Source organism: Thermobia domestica, chromosome 3 (assembly GCF_964235325.1).
Source record: "Thermobia domestica chromosome 3, izTheDome1.hap1.1, whole genome shotgun sequence".
Lineage (NCBI taxonomy): Eukaryota > Metazoa > Arthropoda > Insecta > Zygentoma > Lepismatidae > Thermobia > Thermobia domestica.
In genome coordinates, this window is record NC_137456.1 from 285,549,081 (window position 1) to 285,573,774 (window position 24,694).

The 24,694-nt window shown below is 36.5% G+C and overlaps 1 protein-coding gene across 2 annotated transcripts in view; it reads right to left on the bottom strand.

The window, feature by feature from the left end:
• The window catches only part of LOC145681108 (synaptotagmin-12-like), a 607,941-nt gene that overhangs the window by 212,413 nt on the left and 370,834 nt on the right, over positions 1-24,694 (bottom strand). The window contains exon 4 of one of the 2 annotated variants that reach the window (XM_081752521.1): positions 20,330-20,459. In XM_081752521.1, coding sequence (XP_081608647.1) covers positions 20,330-20,459 — 130 coding nt within the window. Of the gene's footprint in view, positions 1-20,329; positions 20,475-24,694 lie in introns of both variants that reach the window. The other variant, XM_081752520.1, reaches the window with a different exon arrangement.

A 24,694-nucleotide genomic window follows, 5' to 3' on the forward strand; every position in this document is an offset into this window, starting at 1 on the left:
AGAAGAGGAAAAAGAAAGAAATTAAAATAGAGTTTGGGCTTCGTCAAATACAGTTTTCATTCTTTGTTTTGCTTGAGACCAGGCAGCACAGTAATGGCTTCAAAACGATATTTCAACGATGCTGACATCGAGCAAGAATTATTAATTAGTGATTCTGATCTAAGTGATTTTGGAAAAGATTTAGAATCAACATCCAAAGTCCCCCCCCCCCAAAACTACACTTTTTACAGCGGTTCGCATCTGAAAATTACGCACTGAAGGGGTTAAAGAACGAGCGTCTTGCATTTAAATTCTTGATGTGAAAGAAAAGCAAATAAATTATATTGTTCAATATTTTCGAAGAAAATAACTATGATGTAATTGAATGGAAAACTTAAAATAATTAAATCTAAAATATTTCGTTGAAAACCTTGATGATTGGCTCCGAATATTTTAACATACAAGGGTAGTCGTAATCCAAGAACATTTGTATAATGGGTACAGAGACTCAGTTGTAGAGTGCTGGCCTGTAGTTAATAGGGTTTCTGATTTGATCACAGACTTTGCGAGTTTATGGTGGACAACATATTATTTATGTAAAATACAAATGTAACGGTTTCGACAACTTAACGCTATCTTCAGTACTAGTTAGTGTCTGATGAACATAACGTTAAGTTATCCAAAACGGTTACATTGCATTTTACTTTTAATAAATAACTGTATATACTCTGGTCAGAGGTGTTAATTACTCTTTTAGTGAATTCCAGAATCATGATGGATGGAGTTAAATGGACAACATCGTCTCATGCTTTCTTCCACATTCTACTATTATCAAGACTTTCTTAATGATTTACTTCTGTGAACCATCCATCTTCTTTAGCCAAAAGGGCAAAACTGTAGAACGTTGAAGATTTCATTTCATTGCTTCTGTTCTCACTAAGATTGGCTTCCACAATATATACATTTGGAATGTTATAAAGGCTGGTATATATTTCTGATCAGTGCCAGATCCAGGATTTCTTAAAGGGGGTGGACCAATAACTGACACTACATTTGATTTAAATTTTTAAGTTTTTAAATGCCTTTACGCATCTGTGTTGTGAATGAGGGATATTACTTTGTTCAGTGAATCCTTTTCCTTGAACCTTCAGAAAATCGACTGAAAATATTGCTTTTGTAAAATTAAACCTCAAATGGACACACGACAGCAGAAAGTTTCGGAAAATATTGCTTTTTTACTGTTAGATTCTCATTTTAGATAATTTATATTTACAGTGAAGGGGGGTGCATGTGCTCCGGTGCACCCCCCTAAATCCGGCCCTGTTTCTAATATCTAAGGAAATTGGTAAGCTGTACCCTCAAACTACCTACCATTCTCTAATTGTATGATAGAAAATGTGTGTTCAATGTTAATTAATTTCCGATTATTTTGAAAATGAAATAAAATATTTGAGTTTTATGTCCCATGGTTATGCCGGTAGGGCTAATGGAGACGGTGATGATGAAAAATGAATGAAATGGTGGAATGTAGAAAGTGGGAGGAAACGGGAGAACCCCGAGGAAACCCACGCACACGGTGTTTGTCCACCACAAAGTTCACATGGCGCGAGCTGGGATCGAACCAGGGACTCCATGCACCAGAGGTGAATGCTCCACCACTGAGCCACCGTAGCCCCTTTCTGATTATTTTATCTTACAAGGTAATAATATAATAGGGTAGGATATAATTTCCTAAAATCTTGTGGCATGTTGAGAGTAACGAAATCCCAGAGTAACTAATGCAATCTATTTATGCCTAAGGGATTCCTTGTTTCTGCTCATATGAGGCCGATCAATCTGTGTACCTATTTGATTAGATTAGCTTCTGTCTCCTTACATATGTGTCAAACTACATAGATAATACTTGTTCCAAATAGTGCTTAATTAAGCTTAAGCCCAACTTCAAAGTGAGCTATTTATTTGTATTGCAATACGTATATATTTTTATTTTAAAAACTATGAAAAATGAGTAAAACAATATTAAAAAAAGGCATTTCACAGTAACTAAAAGATCTTTTACGAGTATATTTATATCTATGTTTATAAAAATAAAATCGATTTAGCTGTCTCATCATTATGGAGAAAAAAAAAGGGTAGATCATTTGAAATAAACTTTTGAACATGGTTAGTATCTTCATCGAACTTAGCTCTTATCAGTTTACTTTGATTAAAATACATCTCCTAAGGAAAGGATAGGATATTCAAATTTTATGGGAAAAGAGAATGCTTCACGAACATTTTAAGTTAAGAAGATGAACTTGGTATATAAATTCTTTACTCATCATCATCATCATCATCATCATAGGTATTTTGCCATTATTGACAGGTCACTTCCTGCAGATAACAAGCTTCCATGCTCTACGGCCTTCCCCCAATCTTTTCGTCTTCACGCACGAACTTTCTATTTTGATATTGTCCATTAATTGTAGTCTCCTTCGACCCTTCCCTCTCTTTTCTGCCACTATACCCTCTAGCACGCCACTCATGATACAGTTCCTTCTTAGTCAATGTCCCAACCAGTTTCTCTTCCTCTTCTTAATAATATCTACTATTGTTCTTTTCTTCCCCACCATTTCTAACTCCTCCTTATTTGTTTTCTGCTCGAACCAATTAATTCTCTCCATCCTTCTCCACACCTACATTTCGAAAGCTTCCAGTTACTTTTCATCATTTTTGGGTAATATCTGTTTCTGACCCATACAGTACAATACTCCACACGGAGTATTTTATGAGTCTTTTTCTCAATTTTTTATCGAAGTTTCCACAAAATAGTATATATTCTTCCTTCTAAAAGCTTCGATATTCCTATCCTTGCTTTTATTTTACCTTCACACTTCATATCATCATTAATGATACAACCCAGATATCAAAAACTAGTCACCTGTTCTATTTTATCCCCTCCTACTTCTATATTGGATACTGACAGCCTCGTTCCAATCACCATGACTTTTGTCTTTCCAACATTTATTTTCATCCTATATTCTTCACAGCCCTTCTTCAAGTTTTCTAATACCTTATTGATTTTCTCTTCAGATTCCGCAACAAGCACCATATCATCTGCAAACACCTCCTCCTAAAATGCCATCTTCATTATATAGACTATTTTTAACAATCTTTTCTAGATACCTAGATACTAAATATTGTTGGCGAGAGACAGCATCTCTGTCAAACTCCTCTTCTAATTTCACTCTCGAAAGCTAAATGAGCAGCATTTTTGGAACTTTGAGAAATAAAAAATCTTTGAGTTTTACGTCCCACGATTATGCCGGTTAGGCTAAAGGAGACGGTGATAATGAGTGATGAATGAAATGGTGGAATGAAGAAAGTGGGAGGAAACGGGAGAACCCCGAGAAAATACACGCACACGGTGTTTGTCCACCACAAAGTTCACTTGGCGGGGGCTGGGATCGAACCCGGGACCCCAAGCACCCGAGGTGAACGCTCTACCACTGAGCCACCGCGGCCCCAGTTTTGGAACTTATGCTTCTAAAAGGGATTAGGGGGAACTTCTAAAATTGGTTTAATTTCCTATTTTGTATTGGTAATATGACCGAAGTGCGGAAAGGTGTGAACAATTCAAAATTATTTTTTTGTTCATAGCACTTAGCAGGATCTGTTTCTTTAAACTTCACTTCGACTAAAATATGCATCATAAGGGGGAAGGCGTTCAAACATATATTTCAAGAATTTTCCATAAATCTATTATTCTGTGAAAAGAAAAGACATTTCAGCTAATATTATTAAAATCTAAATTATTACGCAAACTCCTATCCTTAATGAGAAACAGAATGAATCATAATATAACGGCACAAATAACTGAATGTTGTTAACTTATAATGAGATAAAATAATGAAAAGTCTAACCTATCATAACCTTGCTAGTTTAAGGATTGGTAAACCGTAAAATCAAATAGGAGAAATTTCGTTATTATTTCTAGAAATTCTGCAACGTTATCGGTAAATATCTTTTAAAATTATATTTCGTTAGCTTCACAAAATTATCTTCAAAAACAGCAACCGTCAGATCCGATGGAAATAATTTGATAAACCTGTATGCATATATATATATATATATATATTCTTATTCATGTTAGTTTAATTTCTTATTTGTACTTAGTGATACTTTTAGCGATTTTTTTATTGTTTTTGTGCATTGACTGGCTAGAGAAGTTGATATTGCTATTCAGTGCAGTGTCTATGTACATGGTGACGATGTGGTGTAAAAGTGCAGCAGGACAAAGATGTATCAAATACTTCTTATATTTCTAGCAAAGGAGCTGTTCCAAATGTGCCCAATTTTCCCGTTTGCGTCTCGCACATACAACTTGGTGTGGGAAGACGTTGTGGCCTAATACCTGCACATGTAAACAATGGTGGCCATAGCTCGGCGGGAATATGGCCAAAAATTGGTCAACAGTGCAATGGAAATGCCCATAAGGCACGCACGTTTTTGACATATTTTATTTATATCTTCCCAAAAGAAGAGGCCCGCTCCGCTGAGGTTTTATGGAAGTGAGACTACACATTCAGCTCTACAAGCACTATAATTTTCATCGCACTCGAGCCTGCGGAACAGGGAAACAAATCCGGTCAAAGTCAGAGTACGTAACATCTGCGATCCTCACAGGAACGGCGCCAGAAACGCTTGATGCGTAAACACTTCGTTTACAAAGGGTAGCAAGAGACTTCTGCAGTAATCTCTAATAACCACATCAAAACTCTTAAAAATTATTTAAAAAATAGAAAACTTGCACCTTGCAAAATTTTCTGATCACAAATAATGTGTACATGCCCTCTATCAGGAAACAAAATTTCATTGAAAGCGGAGCCGGACACCTGTATGATGTCCCTTGTCAGACTGCCTTGATACGAGGCAAACCTCTCCGAAGAGAATGCCGGAATCCTGTGTCGTATTTCCACTGTGTGGCTTTGCAAGAAAAGAAATAAGTGGAATTGAATGGTAATTAGGATTTCGCAGATTGTGCACCATATCTTAAAAAAGAAAACAGGGATATTCTCAGAAAAAAACTGATCATTGGACTAGCGTAACACGTGGTATTGAAAGGTACAAAATGATTGATGTGCTACCTGAGCCGAACTACGAAGTTTTCCTTACTCCTAGTACCGCTCAAGCAGTTGAGGTGATTATTATATACGATTCAATGTGTTATACATAAGTATGCAAAAACGTTCAACTGTCAATTTCACCATCCTCTAACAGGAATGGTTCATCGTCACTGCCCAAGAACCTAGATTCGTCTTCTTGTGAATAAACTAAACCATTCAATAATGCAGATATCTTCGGAAGTGGTGCTGGTTTGCCCATTCCTAAATAGCAAATAATGAGCATGACATGAGCACAACATCCAGTTGTCGGTGCTCCATTTGCACATTGACAAAAATATCCTACAATGCAATCGCTCCATTAACGAGCAAGATCAAATAAAACGAAAGTACACTACTTTAACCGATTACTGTGCAGTACTTTAACCGAATGGATTAGAGATGCAAGGGCTCGGAAAAAATCAGGCTTTTTTGAAAAAAAAACTCGGTTTTTTCTGCTTCGCTTTTTTTCTTGGGAAATTTTGGGATTTTTTGAAAATTTTGCTTTAAACTGATAAAGCAGACTTTGTTTCGCTTCTCTACAACAAAAAAACACATTTAATTAGTGGTTGATGCAGATAATAATATGAAACCTCGAAAATAAACCATGAACTTCAAAAACAATTTTTAAAATTCTTAACATATTTACATTATGAATTCCAAAGGATTAACCAATATATGTAATAATATTTTAACCTCTTATATACAATAAGTACTTTAATAAAATGATACACAAATAACTAGCAAAATAACCAGCAAAATTGTATGTAGTATTTTTACTTCAAAATATTACACACCCTCTTTTTGAAGCAAAATAAAGAAAAACATGAGATAAATCTGCACATCAAGAGCTTCGTTTCGGGTGGTTCTGTACATTCTTGAAATTTTTCAGTTAAGTTTTAACTTTCATATACATTGTATGAATATTTCGAACAAATTTTTCACTGATTGATCCCATACGTAATAATCTGTTACCATCTATCAGGTGCTTCGGATCTGCAAAATCGGTAAAGCTCCAAATTCTGTAATGCACTGACTGTTCCTTAAGCTTGTTCGGAATCGGGAATGTATCGAATTTTCTGTTCATGCATCATATACGTAATAGACGGTACGTGACGTTTGAGCGCCGCCGCTTGGACGTGGACGTTTGGACCCCGCCGTTTGGGCACTGGACGTTTGGGCGCGAAGCCATTTGGGCCCCAGATGTTTGGGCGCGAGTTAGGTTAAAAAAGCCATAATGTTAGGCGCTAAGTACTAAGTTCGAATCAAGATATCACAAGTTGTCTACTGTAGTGGAAGTCCTTGAACTATACTGGATTTTGTTTTACATACTAGAAATACTGGAATTTCAAAATTCTAAAAACTGAATTAACAATTAAATTTTGTAAATTTAAGTTTCAACCAAAGGTAAGTGTGCTTTTTATTTGATAACTTTTCAAGCCAAAGGTAAATTGACTGCATTACATACATAGTGAGCCTATTCCATTAAAAAACTTAAAGCAGGCCTTCTACTGTAGTTATGCAATAAGTATGAATGATAAACACATTTCTAGTGGCTAAAGACCAATATATGTACACTTAACTATTATTTTTCACTTTGAAATCGTTCTTTTTTTCCTTTCTCCACTTTCTATAATGCAAATTAAATGCTTACAATGGGTCGAAAAAAAGTGTGTTCAGTTTTGATTTTTATATTGGAATGTTAATTTTAAGAAAGTAATACCAGAAATACGGCATACTGCAGTTCCTAAACTCAATTTCTTAGGCACCCTGTATTAACATCTTTCCCTCAACTCGATTAGGATTTAGGATTTTTAGATTTCTGTGCTCTCGGCATCTAAGGCCATTTAGCCCGTCACGTTTGAGGGAGCACACTATCCGGGGAAAGGGAAGGAAGAAAGGATTGCGGGAAGCAAAGAAGCGGCCTGGGACCTATAAATTAGGTACCACCCCGGCATTTGCCTGGTATGAATGAGGAAAACCCAGGAAAATCTCATTCAAGGTGACTGGCCTGAAAGAGCGTGTTACAGTTTTCCGACCGAGTGCCTCCACCAGGAATCGAACCCGGGACCGCTTGCACCGAAGGCGAGAGCGTTAGCGACTATGCTACGCGAGGCCACTTCCCTCAACTCGAGTGCGCGGAAGTGTTTTATTGGTAGTTCTTTATTGGACTTAAGGAAGAGAAGAGTTTGGCGAAAGTAATACGAAAGAAAACAAATTTTAATATTTATATGTATGTAATTATTGGCTTAGTTTTCAGTGTCTAGCTTACTGTATATGTCGTAAATTGTGATTTTTACTATGTACCTCGCGCCCAAACGTCTGGGGCCTAAACGGCTTTGCGCCCAAACGGCAGCGCCGAAACGTCCGCGCCTAAATGGTGACGCCCAAACGTCCTGTCCCGCGTAATAGACGGTTCATCTGAGCATATTGTTTCCTAGGCTGTATAATATATAACCACAATCACGGTTTACCCAGTCCTGAAGGTTTCTTAATTTTTAACAAGAAAATTCAACATATCGTTACGAAACTTTTTTTTCTTCCAATAAAGAAAAACTATGGAATACATTTAAAAAGAGTGGAAGAATCAATCACTGTTCCAATTCACAAGAAAGACGACAAAATTGATTGTAATAATTATCGAATCATTTCTCTTAACATTCTATTAATAAGATTGACCCCATACGCAGATGAAATTATTGAAGATTATCAGTGTGGATTTAGTCGAAATTGATAAGATATTTACCATTCGACAAATACCAGTATACGACAAATACCAAATACCAAATATATTACCCAGCACATCAACTGTTTATTGATTTTTAGAAAGGTTTACAACTCGGTTAGGAGGGAAACATTGTACAACATTCTTACAGAATTTGGAATACCGAAAAAGCTAGATTCATTAAGTGTTTAAATGAATCCCAGAGTAAAGTCCGAGTAGAAAAATGCGAGCTTCCACGTCGAGATTGACCTGAAACAAGGATATGCGTTATCGCCGTTATTATTCAGCTTTGTTACAGAGTACGCTAGAAGAAAAATCAAAGATAGGGACCAGGGACTAGAGTTGAATGGTATTCATCAGGTTATGGTGTATGCTGATGATGTAAATCTCATAGGAGAACAATCGAAAGAAATGCAGAGGCCTTATTAAACGCTAGCAGGGACATGAGTAAATGCAGAGAAATCTAAATACAAGGAAGTTTACAAGGATTGTAATACGGCAAATTATGAATGCGTTAAAACACCAATTAATACTTTCGACACAGTGGATACTTTCAAATATCTTGTGTCAGTATTACCAGACCAAAATCATACCCACAAAGAAATTAAATGTCGACTGAAACCAGGAAAATTCTTATTATTATTCAGTTCAAAATATTTTGTCGTCCCTAATTCTGTCAAGGAATTTAAAGCTTAAAATATATAAAATGATAATCATGCCTGTTATGCTTTATGGTTGCGAAACATGGTCGCTTACGCTGAGGGAAGAACGCAGACTGAAATTATTTGAGAATAAAATTCTGAGACGAATATTTGGATCCAAGAGGAACGGGAATGGGGAATGGCGGAAACTTCATAAGGAGGAACTACATAATTTATACGGTTTACCAAACATCGTTAGAGTCATCAAGTCTAGGAGGCTCAGGTGGGCAGGTCATGTAGCCAGAATGGAAGAAAGTAGGAACGCTTTCAAAGTTTTAACTAGAAATCCAATCAGGAAACGTCCATTAGGAAAACCGAGGTCCAGATGGGAGGACAATATTAAAATGGATCTAGCAGAAATAGGAATACAGAGTAGAAACTGAATTGCATTGGATAAGGACAGAATTCAATGGTGAGCTTTTGTGGCCATAGAGAAATTGAGAGAAAGAGAATACATTTAAGTTCTGCACAACAAACATGAGTGAGTGGTTAGCTTTTGCGCTTCTATCGTGAAGTCCGGGATTCAACCCCGCATTCGACCATTTTGACAAAGTGCGTGTACTGTGAGTCCTGGCCGACTTCCTTTCTAATCGTTTTTAAATCTTTTTTTATTACTAATTACCAGCAGTGATGGATTTGTGAAAAGGGTTAGGGTGGGGATGTCTTTCGGATTGAAGCCTCTACCCCGAAATTACGGAATTTCTAAAACAAACTAAATATTAGTTTTGCCTTTACTCATAAACTTCAAGCTGTCCTCAAATAAAAAAATTAGGAATTTTTAGAAAAACCAAGCATTAAGAAGAAAAGACCCTCCCAAAATACTTTTCTAAATCTGCCATTGATTATCAGTATACAATGGTCTTCAAGGTTGTATCTGGAACATTGTAGCTGAATATACAAACGAAACGAAATATTTGTTATGCCTGTGCTCATAAACTTAAGCTCCCCTTAAATAAAAGTTAGGAACTTTTAGAAAAACCAAACATTATTCAGAAAAAAAACCTCCCAAATATTTTTGTAAATCCGATACTGATTATTTCTATCAAACGGTATTCAAGGTTATGTCCGAAAGAGTATTGTTAAATCATTGCACAACTACAGTATAACGGAAATGTGGAAGTACGCTCTGACAGATATATTGAAAAACGCACGCTCTGATGGATATATTGAAAAACATAAGTTTAATTATGTGCTAGAAGCTAGAGTACTAAGCTCTAAGAAGTTAAACACGGATGACTAAAAAGAAATGACCTAGAGAAAAAAATGTTGATAATTCAGAAATTAAAATAAAATTATGTAGCTTCTAAAATTGCCCTTAAATACTACGTACTTTATGTTTACTTTAATTCATAAACTATGTGCTCCATTCATCAAGATGGTGAATTCCAGAGCGAAATATGACATTTAGGTCATGGAATCTTATTTAACTTTAGAGTATACTATAAGAAAGCTATTTAAACAGGAAAATCACGAAAATGAAAAAAGCCAAAATTTCCAAAATCCTCGTTTTTTTTCCAAAAAAGCCGGCTTTTTATGTGCAAAAATCCACCGATTCAAAAAAGCCGGCTTTTTTGCATCTTTAGAATGGATATATTCACGAACAAGTTAAGGTGTTTGAAGCGATGCGAACCATGATTGCCAATCTATCCGGGCATTTGTTTTTGCGACCCTTATAACAATACTTCCATTGGATGAAACATGCTCTTTCCAGCAAAGTGATGCATTGTTTACAGCATGAAATCCCATTGAATGTTCGTAAGGTGTTCAGTGGAAAGTGCAGAAAAGTCAACATCCAATGTATTGTGGTGTAAATCACGGTCGAGAAAAATAAATGCTATATATTTTTCAAATATTTTTTCATACAAGAACCAGATATTTATTTATTTATTAAGGTCCTTTGAGTTAGAGGCCACCAGAAGTTTCCAATTAACAGTAAAATTCTAAATATTGTCCTATGCTATGTAACTTCTGTAGGTGAGTGGGTCATAACAGAAATAGGTTAAGAGGAATTTAACCATAGCTACACAGCTCATATAAAAGACTGCCGTAAATTTGCTTTTGGGATCCAATCAGTACGATGGAGAGGCAGTCTTTAGAAGTCTCCATCTTTCAAAGTATGGTGATGGATCTCTCCATCTTACCAAAGGTGGGGTATTCTGGTCTCTTCTGTCAAGTATTAACGTAAGTGACAATCCTGCTCTTTATCCTAGAATATGAATAAATATCAAATTGTCATTTTTCAATAGGAAACATTCGGGATTCTTACCATGTAATAGGAAACTTCTCCCACTTAAATCTCACTTTTGTAATTTCAATAAATTACAATTTTATAATAAGTTTTATTATATTTCAATAATTCATTGTAAATATCCTACGACCAACCTTTCTTACATGATTTACATATTCTCGTCTCCATAATTAAAACTAAAGGTGTAACATATTAAGTAATGACAGGCGTTTTGAAAAACTCAAATTCTTTCCAAGATAATTTGTTTGTATTTATTAATGTCATTATGGCTATCAGAATTTTAATATTACACATTATTTAAGTACACCACAGTATTGACATCGAGGGTCACAAACACGCTCGCATCTTTCCGAATTAAACCAAGTTCTTCAAGAAGTGTTTGTACCGTATTGATGTAAGAACGCTTTGATTTCATTTTGGTAACAATCATTGGATTGTCTGTCTCTGATTGATCCCTTTCAAAATATGCATTTAAGAGTGTAGGACCTACCCAAAGATCAGCCATCTTGTGGTCGAAGGCATTGATGTTCTAGATCTTGGGGCCGAAAGGCTATGTGGGTCCAAGACTAGGGGGCGCATAGGGCAGGGGGCCCAAATATTCATGCTTGCTTTCCCCTCTCCCAAGGAAACATGTGGAGTTACGGCGCAACTGCGCAACTCACAACTGTCCGTTTCTAACAACTTGACCCGATTTGTTTCCCTGTTCCGCAGCCTCGAGTGCGGTAGTCTCACTTCCATAAAACCTCAACGGAGCGCGCCCCCTCTTGAGCGATAGAAACAAAATATGTCAAAAACATGTTCGCGTTATGGGCATTTCCATTGTATTGTTGATCTATTTTTGGCTATGTTCCCATTGAGCTACGGCCACCATTGTTTATACGTGCAGGCCTTAGACCACGACCTCTTTCCACAGCAAATTGTATGCGCGCGACGCAAACGGGAAAATTGTGCACTTTTGGAACAACTCCTTTTTTTTTTATTGTGTTGTGTTATGTATCAACACACACATATTATTTTATAAGTCATGTCAAATGTACATTGAATGAGCGTATTCATGAATAACAGCACAAGAAACCTGGAACGTTCGTTAGTTTTGTTATTTCTTGTTCCTGTAAGATATTCTGGTTAGAAACCGTGCTATGAAATTTATAAGGGATTAAGTTCCAAAGTTGGTCGTCCGTTTCTAGCAAAATTTTAAAAATCTAACGGGAAGAAATGGATAATTTGCTCGTTTGTGTGCTTCATAATATATAAGGAGAGCGGAAGTTGTGTTTATTTTCTTGATAAGCGGCTATAAACATGAAACTCTTTGGCAAGCGGAAGAAACTACTTCGTGCAAGGTTACTGCATGGTTGGATTGTTGGAAAGTAACGAGCATTTGCATTATGAACATGGCTGCAGATGTACAAAGACGTTCCGTTTGGTATCCTTAAACAGAGACAAGAGCTTATGTACATTCTCTTAATTGTAACGAAATGGATCGAAACTTCCTTAACCCTAAGCTAACCCGATCCTACTCTACCCTACTTATTAGTAACTACCCTACTCTACCTTATCTTACTCTGTTATACCCTTTTAAAGCGATCCTCAAAATTGATGATTTTTAAAAATTTTCGTAGCTGTTATTGCGATTTTTGTTGAAAACCAGGCGGACGACCAACTTCGGAACAAATGTCTTTATAAGTATTTCCAGTTCATTAAAAGTAGATGTGACATGTGTATTTATATTAGTGTAAGTACATGTACAGCACATGAACACATCTTCTTTTCCATAATCAATAATTTTAACTTTAACTATACGTACCAGAATTATTGAATATGTAACAAGCATTATTTTCTTAATCTTCCCCCCCCCTTTTTTTTTAAAAAAAAAAGAAGAGAAGCATTTTCCTTTCTTGAATAGTGTATTTAATAAATTCTGAATGACAAAATCTAAGCTCGAACGTCATTTTGCTTTGCGAAAAAGTAGCTTTTTGTCGAAAGTTCAAGGTCAATTCTTCCATTAGAGGTTTAAGTGTTTAGGTAGAGGATGACCGAAAGCGTGTGTGTTTGTGTTTCGCTCCACTAAGGAGATTGGGTCGAAGGTAAAGTTCGTGTAAATCCGGATTACTGATCCACACGTTTTCGATTTATTTTTCCTCCAAGAGCATCATCTTTCACGTCGTTATTTCGCTCTTGCTCCGCTTCCCCGTCCCTCCCCTACCACATACACTTGAAACTCTTTGCACCTTGGAAGGATTTAACAGATTGGAGCTTCTAATTTTACACCGCGTTAAGCACACTGGGCGTAAAATGAAGAGTGTTTTATTTTATGTTATTTTGAAAAACAAAGAACATTTTAAACTGTTTTCAACGCTACAGATCTTTGGTTTTTAACTTTTTCTATCTACGCTTTCCAGCTGCACAACTTATTCGCGAGGTTTACTTTCGTTTATGTATGCTAACCGGAAAGAGAAGTTTCATCCCAGATCATGTCTAAGAATACCATTAAATTTCATTTTAAATACTTCCTAGGTTTTAAAATAGTTTACAGTACTAATTGAAAAATGAGATTGGCAATGGACCCGGGAGTTATAACATAGTAAGTTGGGTGTGGGATAGGAGGAAACTGGAAATAAGTTAAGGTTTTTAGAGAAATTCTAGTAAGACTCTTCTGACCAAACTAGCTTATATGTTGTGCAAGGAATAGCAGAATTAGTATCCATGAACATGATCAGGCCACCGTTCACTATAGCCCCTGTCGGCGTATATATTGTCGCCATACACTCATCCATTGCACATAACTTCATGAATACACTCTTTTTTTTTTCTAACTAATAGGACTCAAAGTGTGCAAACCCGTTCTGAATACCCCAAAGCAGAAGATTAATACCATCGTCGCAACTAACATCATACATTCTTGTGTTCTGTTACTTGCACTTCATTTCATCATATATATATTACATACCATAAGTATCAGTTATATTCCTAACCAGATAAATATATCAATAAATAAATAAATCCTGATACTCACCTCAGGGGCGTCATTTAGGGAGGGAAGGAGGGGCAATTGTCCCCCCCCCAAGAGTTTGAGGAATCCATATACGTTAATCGATTGTCTACTAATATACTAGTACAAAACGTAAAAGTCTTATGTCGGTGGTGCTCTTGCCCCCTCAAGTGAAGTGTGAAATGACGCCCCTGACTCACCTCCAGAGAAGGTGTTACTTTCTGCATCCCGCCCATCTTCGGATGAGAATGAAATTGCACTTTAAAAAAGATGGCAGGCATATCTGTGCTCTTTTGGCCAAGTTTGCACCATAGAGTTGCTACTGTGCTCGTAGTATGTGATGAGTTAAACAAACATTTACTATTGTAATCTCGTAGAAACTTCGAATGAGAGACCAACTCTGTTAACATTTGCAAGATAACTGATGTAAGCATAAAATATATATAAATTGAGGAGTTTGATGCAATAAGGGCGTAAGTCTGAAACATGCAGTTGGAGAAAAACAATGTTGAAAATTTAAGTAGTATTTTTTTCTTACATAAAACAATATAATATGCAGTATTTTATTCCGATATTGAATTGAAATGTTACCAGGAGGCTAAATAAGCATGGCAAAAACCACAAATGCGTTTGATGCAAAAAGAGCGTAAGCTCGCTTATGCCCTTATTACATCAAACTCCTCAATTGCTAATTAAAATTCAGTAAGGAACAAATGTATGAACAAGTACTTCATGTATTTCATATGTTGATGAAACCGACAAATCGAGGACACTTGGGATAATTTTTGAAGAAATTATTATTTCGTGGATCTGATCTGCAAAACGTCTAATCCTAGGGCTGAAGAAATAATCTATCGCCCATGACAAATCTACGATGTAAATACTGGAGACAGCCAGAATCCAGACTGTGGCAGGTATATCATGAGTTTATTATAAACTTTCAAAACTATCTAAATAATATCTTAAATTATTGTTGTCACTAAAAAAACTGGGAGATTAGGCTCCCCGGCCCCGGGGTAGATTCACCACTGCTACCGCCGTCATTTATAGGAAAGATGATCACTGCGAATAGTAGCACATTTCTCGCATAGAGCTACCGCACCTTCTGCTTTACCCAGACATGCCCAATTTCTCAGGCCCGAAATATAATTCTGGCTGTGTTTCAGAAAAAGAAAAATGGGCAAGTATTCTCTTTTCGTTCTTGGAAGGTAGAACAGATAAATGATTCAACTTCAAATTAGGTAGAGGAATAATTACAATATATCCAGGTGCAAGGGCATACACTGGAAGTTATTTCGGGCGATACAAATTCAGCATGAGGATACGTTGTATTAAAATTTGTAAAACTACCCCTAAAATTAGACTAAATTTACAGAAAAGTCGGGATTTCGGGGGAAAGGGGTCTGGACTCACACCCTGCGCACGTCCCTATCCAGGCTTTGAGTTATGTAAGTTATATTTTTTCACTATGTCATAATAAGAGATTTCTCTATTAATATACGTAAATTTGTTTTAGGAAACCTAAACATATCCTCTTTTTAAAGTAAATTCTGCCGTATGATAACTCTATCATCGCATCATAACTCTCGCAAAACAACACCTGGTGATAAGAGTTCGGGCAACTTTATTTGAATTTCAATCCATTTTGTTGACGTAGAATCGTTTGAAGATCTTTCAGGCTTTATCGAGGGAAATAGAAGGCAGGTTACGCAACTGGTCAGAGCACTCCATGGTTTATGGTGGTGTTAAATCCTTAAAAATGAATCTGTTCACCGCTTTCAAGAACAAATCCCAAACGTGATCGAACTGCCATTCCTATAGGGTCCTTGAGTTAATTCTCGCTTTTTGTTGGACACAAAACACATATCTTTTCCAATAGAATGGTACAAGATAATTTACTGAAAGTAGTATCCTTCGGCAGATACAACCTTTTCCTACTTGTTGGTTAACAAACGATTCCGTGATAGAAATATGCAACTTCTTTTGAGGTGATCGACTCATGGAGCCAGTTTTCGAGAATGTTACAAGATGTGAGTGTTATTCAGAAGGGCCATAATACATGGACCGAAACAAATGGTACTCAGAAGGGGCGACCTGTGGTAAATATGGCGGGTGAGGTAAGATATTTCAACCGAAGTCCCTTCAAGGTTTCCCTCACTCGGTTTGCAATATGTTGTTTTGCATTGTAATGAAGCTGAATGGCTTTGGCATGTCTGAGCATCTTGCGGGCGTTTGTCTTTAAGTGCACGATTCAAATTGAATAATTGTGCTTAATAGCATTCAGCATTCACCGTTTGACCCGGTTGCAGCATCTCTTGGTGCACCACTGACTTGATCCCACCAAATACACAAGATAATCTTCTTGTTAAGAATATCGCGGTGGCTCAGTGGTAGAGCGTTCACCTCTGGTGCTTGGGGTTCCGGGTTCGATCCCAGCCCCCGCCAAGTAAACTTTGTGGTGGACAAACACCGTGTGCGTGGGTTTTCTCGGGGTTCTCCCGTTTCCTCCTACTTTCTTCATTTTATTCATTACTCATCATCACCGTCTCCTTTAGCCTAACCGGCATAACCGTGGGACGTAAAATTCACAGATTTCATTTCATTTTTGTTAAGAATATCCGCTTTCGACGTTGATATTGATGGTTCTCTGCTACGCGCTCATGATTGATATTTTCGGATTGTAACGAATCCACTTTTCATCGCCAGTCAGTATGCACTGCAAAACATGACTTCGGTTTTTGCCTTTGAATCAACACTTCACAAATGGTCTAGCTTTCCGCAACATTTCTTTCTGTCAATTCATGTAGTATCCAGTTTCTCACATTTCTGAATCATCCTTATTGTTTATAAATGCTTACTAACAGTTGACGCGTCCATACTTAGTGTTTCAGAAAACTGTATATGCTTCTGAGATTAATCTTATACCAGTAATGTTCTAGCTGACAATCGTCACACTTTTTCGGCTGACGAGGACGTGTTTTTTCACTTACCTCAAAATCGTTGTCTCTGAATTTTCGAAACCAATCTCTGCTCGTTGTTTCCGACAGAGCATGTTCTCCATACGCTTCAATTAGCAAACGATGATTTTCCGCAGCAGAATTCTTGAGATGAAAGCAGAAAAGTAACACTTCTCGAAAAATGCTGTTTTTTTAGGTACAAAACCCGAAGTGTTCAAGGCACTAAATGGGTATGTCCTTTTCACTCCACTCAAAAGTTACACACAGATCGTCACACAGATCTGAAAGCCTAATGTTTTTACTGTTAAGTATGTCTCGTGTTACTGTTCGCTATGGTGCATTAATACAACTATTGCCCTCTCTTCGTCAACCGCGAGAATTAATTCAAGGACCCAATGCATCACTAAGATATTTTATATTAGCTCAACGATATATTATAAACTCCTCTTCCAAACGATAAGCTACAAGAGCAAATATTAACATCAGTATACAGGTGACCCAAAAGAAGGTATACAGTATCGTACTGATCAGCTCATTGCATTTTATATCGTTTCTTATTGTTATTCTCAGGTAGACTTAGTTTCTTTATTACTTGTTCTTAATGTGTTTTTACTTACATCTTAAGCGCGGAAGAACCAAAGCAAATAGACCCATAAACTAGAATGTTATACTTGATCAATGCAGGGGTTTATACTTGATCAATGTATATGTCTTACAACAAAACGGAATAAAAAGAAAAGTCCCTGTTTCTCACTTAACTATTCATTAATAATCACCGTTTTGAGAAATCAGATTTATCAGTAAATGTACTAGCTATCATTGCTTGGGGTTTAGTTCAAATGTGTTCAAGCTTCCTGTAGACCCAAGTACTTTTTATTAGGTAAGCAGGGCTGGATTTACCACTAGGCGTACCAGATCCTGGCACATTGGATGTAAATTCAATACGTAAGAGGAAAAAGAATTGAAAAAGTTGAATACTAACAATAAAAATAATTAAAGTAAGAATAAAAGCCTTCCAAGTAATAATTCATTTACAGATTCTATTGGATGGTTGAAGTTGAGTGGAATTTTATTACTGCGCTACCGTGGAGCACAAAACGTAAAATTCAATATATATATTTTTTGTAATCAAAATAATCATTTGTATCACAGTGGAAACAAATTTAAATAACCATGTTCATTTTTGTGTTATATTTAATGTTTGGAATATTCACATTATTAGGGGCGAAAATACGTAACATTGCTGTATATTATAAGAGTAAAACTAGTCATTCTCTATACGTTTATTAAAAACGAAAACGTTCAATAAAATTTAAACAAAAATGTTGAAATAAAGGTATGCATAAAATATGTTTATTTTTTTAAAAAAGAAACTCTATTATGTTAAATTTTACGTCAGAGTGAGAGGCGAAAGACACCTTTCGGCAGAGCCGGATTCAGGTTTGGTGGGGCCTAAGCTATTGAAAGTGATGGGGCCCTTGATATGTCCATGAACATAGACACCTATATACAGAAATGAAGAAACTAGTGACATTTTATGAAACAGGTTAGCATAAGGGGCCCCATTACTTACATCATAAGAGCGTACACAACACGAAGTATTGTTGCTTTAAGATTTTATTTTATGTATTGTTTTTTCTTATATTTTGGAAATGTATATCCAGTTTTTCCCTTTAATTTTTTGGACCCCCAAGATAGGGGGCCCTAAGGTATACATTGTTTAGCTTATACGTAAATTCGGCACTGCCTTTCGGCTTGGGACGGAAAAAACAATAAATCTATCCCTGAGAGAAAATGGTATACATACCTGTGGCCCCTAGACATACAGCTCTCCTTTGCGTATCGACCGAATCGCACTTATTGATACATATTATCAGGCGTCAGCGAGAACATCTACAAGCAACCGAGTTGATGTGTCGGACCTGTTTCTTCGGCCATAGAATGGATATATTGGACACCAAAGGCTAATATTATTTGTGAATCCATTTTCTATTTTAACTTTTCGGGGCATTTGGTGTGGCCAATGGGACTTGTTCCCAGGGCTTTATGCCCTGAAAATATTTTTATTTTGACATATTCTACCACTTACCAAGTTCCAAGTGCATCTATACATGTACTATAGGACTTTGTGTGTTTAATGCAGCAATCTTAGAACTACCGTCTCTAGAATGCTCTATTCTACTTTTACTTCTCATGTTCACTGCGAGGACGGTCTCCAAGATGATGCTACAACAGGAAAAAGATTTGTATGTGCTTCATTTTCAGTTGTCCAGGTTTATGATTAGAGATTCGTGCACGGTTTAAAAAAAGTCTCACCATACAAAAATAATATAAGTAGGTGATACCTACATTTTGTGGAAATTAGCCTATGTATCTAATTCCTTTCTTGCTCTACCAAGTGACTTCGCTAAGACTTCTCGCGTATTATTCTAACGTTGTCATCAGACACAAAGTCAGTGTTGCCAATTTGGTGGGAAAGTCGCTAAATCTAGGGGATTCGACTTCCAGGATAGCGACAAAAAATAAGTTTTCCGATTAGTGACTTATTTTGGTGATTTCAGAATGACCATTAGACGACTTAGTTACAAATCTAGAGATTTTTGTGCTGCGAACAACTAGTCCTGTAGTGAAATACTATTAGCTCGAAAAGTTCAGATATGTGTTTATTCCACTTTTGCTTGTTTGAATCAGCGCAAGTGTTGACGAGCTGACAAAGTACGTAGCATTTATCTCCTTATTCCCTCTTTGATTGCTGGTATCTCTTGCTCTCTAACGGGGACCAACTCCAACCTTTAATGTATTTTAGTTTGCCATAAAATAAAAAAAATATATTGTACTAAAAGTGAAATTATTGTTTATTATATATGATTAATTTACGTTTTTAGGTATACGCTTTTCTAGCATAGATACATTATGCCTTGAATTAACCATATATCAGATATATGATCACATACTTTATGAGAGAGAAAGAGAGAAAGAAAGACGGAATTACACAAATATTTTTTTAGCGACTTTTTATATCAACTTGTTGGCAACACTGCACAAAGTCGACCAGAGCTCTTGCCTTGCCTTCACTTAAGTACCCAGTTTCCATGAACTATCGGTGTTTACGCTATTCTTGTGTGGTGGAAGTTTTATAAACCGTGGCACAAAACTCAGGCTGCACTTTAATTTCACCTTAAAACGGAACACACAGAAAAATCTTTTCCTGTTGATACACCATCTTAGAATAGAAGCTATCTCTGCAATAAAAACGAGACGTAAAGTGCCGGTAGTGCATGAGAAAATTGGGCAGTTGCCAGTGCTTAGGGTCTAAATTTTGTCCGTGTAAAGTAAGAACTAAATTTATTGTTAATTCTTGAAATCGCATCATTTTTTAATAAACACGCTTGATTTTCCAGGTTTTGTGTTCGGTATATTATTACCTTATTTATTAAGTGGAATGTTTAAAATAGGTCCAGTTTTACTTATGAAACTCGGAGGCATGGAGAGTATACTTTTTGTGTTAAATGTATAATATAAATACATCACAGCACAAAATTCAAATTATTATAATAAAAAAATCAAAAGGCACGAACAGGCTACTCACCCTGGTTTGCATGTTGGTCGTTTTGTCGGGAAGCAGGTAAACTCTGACATAGGTATCAATACTCGTGTTTCCATCTGGCCCCACCAAGTCTTTGGCCTCGAGGACGCTCACTACTAGGTCCGCAGCGTCACTGAAAAATAGAGCCCTTCATAACGAGTCACTACCACCTCAACAGCGGCGACAAGACAAAGATTATGAAACATAATGGAAAAATATACGCATATTGTAATTTAACACTGGAAATACGACAAGTGCATAAATTGTTTACTCCAGTATAAAATAACATAGTGACAAAATTAGGTTACGCTAGGCTACACTGAGAGGAGAAAAAAGCTGACTTTAGAAAATCCGGAGAAGGGAAATTAAGCAGGATTCTGTATACACACAAAATTTTCTGTACCAGGCTACGTACGGGTTTGTTGCTTAGCCAAGATCAATGTGTACAGCTGTAAATAGAGGGAAATCATTTGTGTTCTTTGTGAGCACATGCAGGATACAAAAAATTATGAATATGTACTCTGATAAATATTCCAGAAAATGTGTACCACAAGGTAGAATTTCTAGGATTACAGTTCTACTGCCGAGGTTGGAGCAGCTCCAAGAAAACCACCTGTAGCTGGCATTTACGGGTTTTATATTTCTAAATGTGCTATAGATAAGGTTTACAGACAGGAAAGTGTTCTGCATATTACATGAGTAAGACAGTTTACCATGATAAATATTTTATGTACGAAAATCTAACTTGATATTTGTCTTGGAAATTCCTTATTCTTATATCCATATAAGGTATATATCATCGACAGTTATATTTCTCTATGCTGACTAATACATGGCATTGGTAGATACTCTTCACGAACTACATCAGTCAATGTTAATGCAAATTACTTCTGCAGTGATTATGGTAATGTCAACTAGAGATTCCAACCATTGTACTTTTGCCTTACCAATTATGTCATAACTACTGTACTCTGTTCTAGCCCGCAATAGAATTCAGACAGGCCCGGACTGGCCCAGGTGGCTAGGCGGCGATCGCCGCCCAGACAGGGGCCAGATCAAAAGGGGGCCAAATAAAATTTTTATAAAGAGAAGAGGTCAGGAGGAAAAAAGTGTGTGACAGGTAATATTCTTGTAAACAGTAACGGTGGCAATCTGCATACAGCAAGCTTTTTGAGAGTTCCATTAAAATTTTGTTGCTAATCATGTCCCCTGTAAACTAAGAATGGGCCATTCCATATCATGTCATGTCGGTGCAAGGAAAAACAATAGTGAAATTCAACACGCTTCCTATCACGGAATATAAAAGGAAGCCGAAAGTATAGTGGCCTGGTAATTCAATTTAGAGAAAAATAACAATTTGAAACCCAACAGAGAGATATCTGAGATCACTTCCCTGATTTATGATATCACGGCGTCGCGCTGTTACCTCTGTAACAAGATCCCGTGGTTTTGGTATTGTTGAGGCACTAATGAGTGTTTGCTCTCATCTTTCAGTAATTGCCAGTTTTATTAGTCAAGAAGTAAGGCTGCGGTCAATGATTCAAAGTCTGTGTTACTGTGAAATAGTGTGTCCTTATCATGTCATTTCGAAAATTATCGTGGGAACGGATATTAGTGTTACTTTAACGAATGGATTATAAATTCGGACTTCTTGAATCTACAGCATTAGTGAGTGGAAAATTATTAAATTATTTGTATGTAGATGTTTCTTTTAAATAAAACTGTGGCTGCTGTTGTTGAATCCGGTTTCACGGTTGCCGTTGTGTATTCATATACACAATTGCTGTTACAGTAAGAACTGGATATACATATAAATTTGGAATTAAATTACATAAGTCAAAATGAAAATTCATTACATCATTTTCTGTTAGCAATATTAAGATTTGCTTTTGATAATTTCTTTCCTGATCTTTTATCAAGTCGCAACCAAGGTAGGTAATTCCATTACGACCAACCTATAGACCTGTATGTTCACACGATTTGCATAAATACACCCAATCTGGGTACTTGACGTAGTTCGTGGACCACAAGTGCTTACTGATATTCATGTCCTTACGAGAAGATTTTATCGTTCTTGTTCCGGAGGGTATATCCCCCTGAAATATACTTCAGACTACATGCAGGGTGTGCTGTTTAACAGCTTATCGTACCCCTTTTTCACGAATACTGAAGCCGCGAGTGCTGACTTTAAATTAATTTGTAAATTTCAGCCATCCCAAGGTGAAATGAAAAAAATATATACTAATGATTATAAGATGATATTTGATTTGATAAACTGGACGGTTTTGCGCACGATTACATAACAGAATGCAAATTCACATATTAACTTAGCTTATTAAATATTTCTATTTACATATAAAAATGTTTTAAATTAGTTTTGTTTTACTTAAAAAGAAATTTACATTTCGATTATGACAAGGCAATAGATGATATTGCGGCTAGTTTCACCTAACTATCTAGAATGCTAAGTTATAATTCTGTTTGTTTATTCTCATAAACATCACTACATAACATATACCCTGATTTTATAATATGATCCTTATGGTAAAATGTAAGGTATGGCTACTAAAGAATAGTGTGTTTTATCTAAGATAATAGTGTGTTATTGTGGGAAAACAGTGGGCAATTGCGGTAATGGTGGTTGGGGGAGGGTCGGGGCCAACACAATATGTCAGCCCCTGGGGCCAACTACACTGAGGAAAAAAATGTAGGTGGCATACTTAAAAAGATAGTTTACATGCGTTATTCCTGTAGTTTTTGGACTTAACGTACAGCAGACGTATAACTGAAAACGCATGTTTTATAATACTTTCTGTATAAGTGTTCCATCTATACGTATTTTCTGTATGAAACACTGTAGGCGGTCAGGATCTCACATACAAATGGACGTATATAACATATAGCTGAGGAATGTAACATAAGTATATGCATGTGATATACGGAAAAGTGTTAGATGTCAGACATCCTGCAACGGCATGATGTAACATCTAATGGCAGTGCCTATATAGCATACGGATAACGTATGCTCCGTACTGATTTCTATAGTAAGCAAGAGGATACGTATATTTGTACAATATACCGCTGTCCGGAGAACGGATTTTTCTCTGTGTAGTAGCCAGTCCGATCCTGAATTCAGAACTCAAACTTTCATTCCTAGTTAGTTAACACAGGTCCGCACCCACGGAGCGAAGGGGTCCGGATCTTTTCCAAACTTCCTAACTCAACACACATTTGTATACTTTCTCAATAAAACTATACTGGTGCAATAGGGAAATAATTGATGTAGCACGAAAAATTGATCTGATACTTCATCTGTATTCTTGCTCTTATAAAAACAATGTAGTTCTATCAGCTTTTTTGAAAATATAGGTGGAAATATTTTACAATTACTTATTATCTTTCCAAGTACAGAATAATACCCGTTCAATACTACATAGACGTGCTGGCTTGCAGCATTGGAGTCCTCCCAAAGCATGACACATTTCATGACCCGCAATAGGGCAGCTGAGTTTCTGGCTCTTGTTCAGCCTCGGCTGGAATACGTAAATTTACCATTTGCTAGAGTCTAGATGTGACGTGGTTACCCCAGCTTGTGGATTTTATCCACTTTCAGTCAGTAGCGTACACAAAATATTGCCAAGAGGGGAGAGAGGTCGAAACTCCCAAGTTCATGTCATGTCAGATATATGTGTACATATCTTAATATGATGATTGTTTACTCTTGCATAATATCTTGCTCAAGGGAAGGTTAAAACCCAGAACCAGAGATGTGCGTCTACGCGTAAAAAACGATAGTTTACGTTTACGTGTCAACTATGCGTAGACAATGTAAACAACGTAGACTATGTAGAATATGTCAACAACACGTAATTTAATATGGCGTCGTGGACAATAAAGGAGCTTTCTTTTGTCGTTACCTTGCGAAATTGCGTACAAAATAAAATGCCTAGACCAGCGAATAGTAACTTTCGAATACTTAGTTTCGTCTTGATGTAGGAAAATGAAAAATATTATGCATTTTGTAAAATATGCAAGAAAAAAATTGGCAAATACAGCAGATTCAAGACTGAAAGCCCACAGGTGAGAATTAGTATTGTAAATTTCATTATAAAAGCAGTGCTCAAAGTGGAAAATTTAAGGAAGTGGTATGTGCAGAGCAGAGTAAACATACAGATTAGATAATTCCCTCTACTTTTTATATGTTAGTCGTTTCCCTAATCTTTCGCTGCACCGAAGCAAAACAACTGAATGAGGAAATATGAACAAACGAGCAACGAAATTCTTCCTTACATTTGATACTGGTTGTATACATAGTCTACACGGGAAAATGTGTAACGTAGATTACGTATAGATTACAGTAGACAATCG